Here is a 7644-nt window from a genome sequence, read left to right on the forward strand (position 1 = left end):
AACTACCAGGCAATAGGTATTACCCTTGTAACTCCGAGGATAAGGTCCAATGAGATCCATTGAGATCATCTGCCAAGGAAAATTTATGTTCCTGAAGGAACCCATAAGTCCAGCCTGTGGTAGGTTACTTGGTTTACAAGTAGCACAAACCATGCATTTAGAAATGTACCTTTTTATAGACTTCCGCATACCAGGCCAATAATATAATTCGGCAATACGGTGATAAGTCTTATAAAAACCAAAATGACCCGCCGTAACTTCATCATGAAACATATGCAGAATATTTTCCCTATTTGGCGTAGGTACAACTATTTTCCACTCCGACATATTGGATAAGGACTCTATCGGACTTAAGATGTGTTTGTACAGAATATTATTCTCTACCTTAAAATCAGGATATTTTTGTGGGTCTTGAGTGACCCTATCAATCATATTCTGATACCACATATCAGGACTTAAAGAGGACAGATCTAGGACATTAATATCATGGACACGTGAAAGAGCATCTGCGACCACTACCCCGTTTGCCTTTCTATGGACAATCTTATATGAATAGGCAGCCAGTTTGCATATCCATCGAGAAAGCCTCTGTGAAGGGTTTTTCATACTATGAAGCCATACTAAGGAACTATGATCAGTAATTATAGTGAAATTACGACCTTCCAGATAATAACGAAAAGCTTCTAACCCATGGATGATAGCTAAGAGTTCTTTCTCCGTAGTTGAATAGTTTTTCTGGGCCTTGTTCAACTTCTTACTAGTGTACGCTATGGGGTGTTCGGAGCCATCTTTCAACTGAAATAATACGCCTCCAGAAGCTGTATTAGAGCAATCTGTCATTAGATAAAAATGCTCATCAAAATTAGGTGACATCATAACCGGAGCGCTCGTTAAAGCATCTTTAACGCGCCTAAAAGCTTCGTCAGCCTCAGGAGTCCAAGTAATGGTCTGTCCCTTTTTCCTGTTCTTCAAAAGATCAGTAAGAGGTGACAACAAAGTAGAGTAGGACGGTACAAATCGCCGATAATAGCCACACATTCCCAATATCCTACGGACTTGGGTGGTGGTCTTTGGTATAGGAAAATTTTTGATAGCAACTATTTTCTCAGGATCAGTCCTCAGCCCCTGGTTATCCACAACATAACCCAAGAACTTAAGACTAGGGCGACAAAACTGACATTTATCCAGATTGACCGTTAGATTAGCTTCCTTAAGACGTAAAAATAACTTATCTAAAATTTCCATATGAAGGGAAAAATCAGGAGTGACAACCAAAATATCGTCTAAATAATAGAAAACATAGGGCTCTAACGGTGGACCAATGACTAAATCCATCAGACGACACATTGTCTGAGGAGCAGAAACAAGACCGAAAGGCATGGTGACAAACTGGAATAATCCTTTACCACTGACAGCAAAAGCAGTATACTTCTTGCTCTCTTCACTCAGTGGGATCTGTAGGAAGGCCTTAGACAAATCAATAGAAGAGATGTATTTGGCATTCTGAAGTTTGCTCAAAATCACATCTATTCTGGGGATAGGATAAGCATCCCTGTTAGTTGTGATACTGTTTAGTTTTCGACCGTCAAAGCAGATCCTGAAGGATCCATCCTTCTTCTTCGTTAACCAGAGCGGAGAACAGTAGGACGATGTTGAAGGTTCTATGATATTTAAAGCAAGCATCGAATCTACTTCCTTTTCTAAATCTGCCTGCCAGGCTTGAGGTATGGGGTACTGATATAATCTGAAAGGAGTGGGATTTCCCACTTCGATAGTGTGAGAGATTAACGACGTACGACCTAGTTTGTCTTTTGAAGAAAGAGTAGTAAATTTAGAGATCATACTCTCTAATTGCCTTTGTTCAGAGCTTGATAAACTAGCAAAATCGTGAATAGCACTAAGGGTAGATAAATTAAATTCAGATATGGAAAAAGAAAAATCAGAACAACTTAAGGTACTATTGAAAGCATTGAAAAAGTCCATACCTAAAATTATAGAATTCTGCACGGAAGGAATAACATAAAATGTAATTTCCCTACATAAATCTGCCACTGTGATTTTAATTTGGAGTTTGCCCGTAATGGACTGAACTGTACCATCTGCAGTAGATACTTGCAAAGATGAAATGGGCATAATGGGAATACTAGAATTTTTCAATAAATTTAACGAATGTGCCCCTATCAATGAAATATTAGAGCCACTATCTAACAAAGCTAAACACGATTGTCCTAAAATTTGAATAGGAAGATATGGCCTATTATCATTTTGTTTCCTAACTAATAACGAATTAATATCTAGATCTAAAGTATTTGGTTGTCTACAACCGTTATATGGAACTAACCCAGACGTATCATCATCATTAACAAAACTAGAATCTAATATAAATAATGGAACCACATTACTATCACAATTATTATTGTTACGTTGAACACTACCAATCAAAGAAGCGTTTGTAAATGACCATCTGTGATCATTTGAATCAAGCGAATCTAACGTATTATCTATAGAAATAAATTTCTGGTTTAATTTTGTTTTGTGGTGTGTGCTGCTTTCTTGAACGACACCCCTTTCCCTTTTCGTGAAGATGGGTTTGGGTTGCTGGATGTGCTTGGTCCAGCAGTTTCGTTTGACGATGGGGTTTGATTCCCTGATTGGATGTTGGACGGAGAAACGTTCAGGGGACGGACCTCCGACGTGTCGTTTCCCGAACACTTAGAACAGTTTCTTTTAAGGGTGTTCTCTCGGCCACAACCATGGCAGAAAATACGATTTTGAGGAATCCCACAATTGTAAAATGGGTGACCAGGCTGATCACAATTCCAGCAGACAAGAGAACTAACAACCGAAACATTATGTTCATGACCCTTATTTAGCCAAGAACGTTGCCTAAAGGAAGTTGGCTGAGAAGAAGAGTTAGAAGAGGATCGAGATGTGGATGGAGGTTGAGAAGACCAGGATAACGTTTCCTCCAAACGTTTGCATTTTATAGTAAGGTCATCAATGTTCTGAATGTCCATAAGAGCTAATTGTTGATGATAAAAGGGCAATAGACATTTAAGGATGATTTTAATTTTAGCTAAATCTGACAAAGGAGTGTCTAAACGACTACACATACCTAATATAGTATTAATAAACATAGTAACAGATTCCCCAGGTTTCTGCTTATGATTCTTAATTTGATCTAATAAATCATCCTGGAATGAATACGGAAGAAAATCTGACTTCAACTTTTTAATCAGATCAGACCAACAAGAAAAATTACCCCTGTTATTCATAAACCATGTAAAAGCGGTCCCGGTGAACAACTCAGCAGAAGCAGCAAACAAATCCTCTTCAGAAACACCTCTAGATATTCGAAGACATTCAACCCTTTCCAAAAATGACATCACATCAGTGTGCTGTTTTTCACCTGAAAATGAAATACCCCATTTGTGTACTTGAACAGGTTTGGAGTACGTAAAGCTAGGTACATTGACTGAAGCATTAGGAGTAGAGGTAGCAATGGGGTTAACTCTAGAATCAAGTTCACCCTCTAGTGTTAATATTTTAAGAGAAACAGACCTCTTGAACGGTTCCTGTTCTTCAGAAGGACAGTGTAGCAAGTGTACACGGGCAGAAATATGGCCTAGACGAGATGTTAATCGCGCATACTCTGTATCCTTTACAGTTCCCCTAAACTTTTCGATTTTTTTAGACAAGCTGTCCAATGTTTCAGTGATTCCTTTTTGTTGTTCCTCAAAAGGAAGGGATACAGCTGAAATTTGGAGAAAACTTCTATTGCCAGCTTCTTGTTTCAAAGCACCTCTCAAAAGATTGCGTTTTTTATCGACAGTTGTCGACTCCTCTGGCATTATGTCCCGAATCTTTAATTCATAATCCAATTCATCCACCAGAAGATGTTCTGCTTTAAAAGCACACATGATGAGAGCAAAGTTATTGACAAATAGTCCAAAGAACAGAAATATGAAAAATATGAAAATATGAAAGTTTGCACGCAAAATATATATAATATAAACCGAGAAAATATCAGCAACACACCAACAAAATCAAAATAGCCAGCAAAAAAAAAAATATATATATAATGCAGTATATAATCTAATAAATAAGATCAAATAAATATATAAGATCAAATAAATGGATAAATAATCCAATAAATATTGTATACTCAAGTAAACCTACTACCTAAATACTGGAAGTAAATTTTTTTATTTATATGTAACTTACCACCACTCTAGAAAAAATATATATCTATAATAATAATAATAATAATCAACACTTAGTTGTACCTCCAACTATACCACTATTGACTGAAGAAATAAAATTGTTATATGAATTATATTATTAATAGCAATATTAAATATAAGTTCCCAATAAAAATTCAAAATCTAACCCAGAATGTAAGCTGCACAAACATATACTATAATGAGGTCCCAAAATATAAACAAAAATCAAAACAGCGTTTAAGAATACCTGATATGTATCAGAAATTAAAAATAAAATAAATAAGTAACAATATGTGTATAGGATACCAAACGGAAATAACAAAGAGATTTCAGATAAAAGAGAAGAATTGACCTAAATGAATACTGTCTCAGACCAAAAATAAAGCCACCACGTTGGAAAGCCGATGTAACAACTAGCTGATGATTTTCTGTTGGAGTGAATGAAAAGGGAGTGGTAAACTCCAACAGAAGTAGTAAAAAGAAGAAGATCTACTTAATGTAGCCAAAGGACAAAAATGTGTGGCTTCTCCGTTGAAGAAGCTGGAGTAACTAAAATACAACTTTGTAGTAGTATTTGTATGGAAGGATGCCAAGACAAAGAATATCGAATTGATACAGGACTAGAGATGAGAAATCATTAATAGATAGATATAACTTGAATGGCTAGCTAAATATGTATGAGAAGGGCCACTTGACACTCAAGGAAGGATTCGGCCAATTTGCACGGCTATTTTTGGCCAGACAATAGATTAAAGGAAGTGACAATGATGGCTCGAAAAGAAGATATGAAGATAATGTTCAGAAAATAGATAGAGTAAATATAATAATATACTGAAAATAGAATGAATTTTTGGGCGCCAGAAGAAGGATAACTAGGTTAACGCTCTTCCAGGTATTCTACGCTGCTATAGAGTATGTTAAATTTGTAGTACAAGTATGTGAAAAGTTATTAAAGATTATTAAATTATAAAATATACTACTAAAAATAAAGGAGTAATAAGAAAAAAAAAATCACAATAAATGTATATTTATTGAATGTAACTACTAGATCTTTTTAACAATCTCTGAGTTAGGACAAGTAACTAGTGTGTAACTCTAACATGACAGGAAAAAGTGATACTAGTGAAAGTCAATTACAAAATCATCATACAACTATGATCTAAGAATACTCTTTATAAGGTTAGAAAAACTGACTACGGGTACCTCTAATACAGGAAGTACAACTTACAACTAGGTTAGTAGAACCCTCACCAAATAATAATTGTACGTTTATAATACGTACACCTTAATTAAATACTACCTGATACTATATATAACATATAAATACCTCACTGTGAGTGGGACAGGCACAAGCCTTATTGAATAAATAAACCTACGAGTGGATACACAGATCCTTTTCCTAACTCGTGGTTTATAATAGTAATAATAACAAGTGAAACCAAAAACTAATCTGAGGGATTAGAATCCAGAAGTTCATATGAATTTAATAAATTAAAGTTAAAGTTAAATAAAGTTAATAAGTTAAAGTTAAGTAAAGTTAATAAGTTCGAGTTAAATAAAGTTAATAATTACAATTTTGACTAATATGTGAAGTTAATTTTTAAAAATTTAATTAAACATATACTAAAATAATGGAATGAGTTTAAATAATTATACAAAAGTGGAACACAGCCTAAAAATAATCAAGATAAGAGTACCGACTACTATTATCAGGGAAAATATCTGAGCTCAGAAATTTATACCTTTATAGATTGCAGAGTGTTGGGGAACGCTATCAATTAAATATTATGTTGTAAAGAAAAAAAAACCTATAAAAAATATAAAGCAGGAAAAATGTGTGTGCAATTGAACTATAAAAAAAAATGTACTAAATATCACAAAACCAGTCTGTCTTTAATAAGAGCACAGTAAATGTTCCCAAACAAACCACTCTTTCCTAATCTTGAAGTTGATGTAATGAGCACCCAAGGGTGCTAACTCTCGCTAGCAGCTGTCCTGCTGGAGGTACAGGAGAGGAAGACTGGTAGAAAGCAGCTGAAGGTACTCAAAACTGTTGGAAAGCAGCTGGAGGTACTCAAAAAAAGAAAATGTGGAAATAATCCAGGCTGGTCGCCTATTGATTGTTTCTCTCTGTGTGGTCTGGCCTTGGTGTTGTTGTAGGGTGGCTTTAAGATTTCATGGTAGGTGCTAAAAAAAACACAGTGTGGTGTTACTACCAATCTACCAATGTCAAAAAAAAGAAGCAAGAGATACGAGGAGGTGTTTTTATTCCTATGGGAATAAGAAGAAATAGGTCATTAAGTCCAAAAACTTGAATGACTAGACAGCTTGACCTTTTATCAGGTTGCTATCAGATGACCTTGGTCAAATAACACAAGTAATTTCCAATTGAAATACAAAATATAATTACTGTGAAAGAATATTTTATTATAATATATACACCGGTATATAGATATATTATACAAGGATGAAATATAGTAAGACTAAGCGATGGATACTTATTTGATCATCGTTCAAAAGATAGGAGTTCTGTAGACTTGAAAGGAATATAAAAAATGGAGTTTAAATTAGCTCTATTTTCCAACTGGAAGCACAAATTAACAACGAATATTGAATTATCTCTAGATGAGTTTGATCCATGAAAATAAAACATAAAAACCATGAAAATAGACTATGTGAAACTTAGTTAGCAAATGTCAAGGACTTCCAAAATGGCTGAATAAAATACTTAATAAAATGTGTATTTACCGGGGTAGAACTCATTGGATATAGTATGCTCTAAAATTCTTCAAATCCACTGCTGCTGGATAACTTCACTATACTTTTATTGTAATATTTAATCAATTTGGAACTGAGAATTAGAGGTGAATAATTGAGTCTAATGACCCCGCACACTACGATTCAGACCGAACACTCGAGAAACAATGGCAATCCAAGGCTCACGTTCACAGCTGAATCCTTCGTACCCCTCTACTAAGCATTGGCTGTCAAAGTGGGGAAACCAATGTTGCCACGTTTTAAATGTGACGTCATCAAGCATTTAAAAATTCTGAGATGGGTTTAAGTTCTATTTGAATAAACATTGAAAGAAAATAATTCTGAAAATAATTAAATAATATTTTGGATAGTTAAATAATATCTTCCCATCAATAATCGATTCTATAAGGGGCGGAACGTCACAATACCTTGGTATTACCCTTGAAAGGAAGTTAACATAACCCGTCGGACGCACTTGGGGCCTTTCGCCCAGGGTGATCGCCTGGATCTACACTACTGTCATTAAGCCAGTGCTAACTCAGGGAGCTATTTCTTGGGTACTAAAAGTGCTACAGGTAACAGCGATCAACAAACTAAACCATATTCAGAGGATGGATTGCCTAAATATAACAGGTGCCATGAAAACAACACCAACTGCTGCAAT

The 7644-nt window shown here is 35.1% G+C and overlaps 1 protein-coding gene across 1 annotated transcript; it reads right to left on the minus strand.

Moving 5' to 3' along the window:
- Positions 1 to 2423: 2423 nt before the first annotated feature.
- LOC126885954 (uncharacterized) lies at positions 2424 to 7397 on the minus strand. Its single transcript, XM_050652777.1, has 2 exons — positions 6972 to 7397; positions 2424 to 6410 (listed from the first exon to the last, which is right to left on the minus strand). The coding sequence occupies exon 2, from the start codon at positions 3918 to 3920 to the stop codon at positions 2523 to 2525; it is 1398 nt and encodes a 465-aa protein (XP_050508734.1). The 5' UTR covers positions 3921 to 6410; positions 6972 to 7397; the 3' UTR covers positions 2424 to 2522.
- Between the last annotated feature and the right edge of the window lie 247 nt (positions 7398 to 7644).

Source organism: Diabrotica virgifera, chromosome 6 (genome assembly GCF_917563875.1).
Source record: "Diabrotica virgifera virgifera chromosome 6, PGI_DIABVI_V3a".
In the NCBI taxonomy this organism is placed as follows: Eukaryota; Metazoa; Arthropoda; class Insecta; order Coleoptera; family Chrysomelidae; genus Diabrotica; species Diabrotica virgifera.

Coding starts and splice junctions, on each gene's coding strand:
- LOC126885954 (XM_050652777.1), bottom strand. CDS start 3,920: ATGTGTGCTTTTAAAGCAGAACATCTTCTGGTGGATGAATTGGATTAT.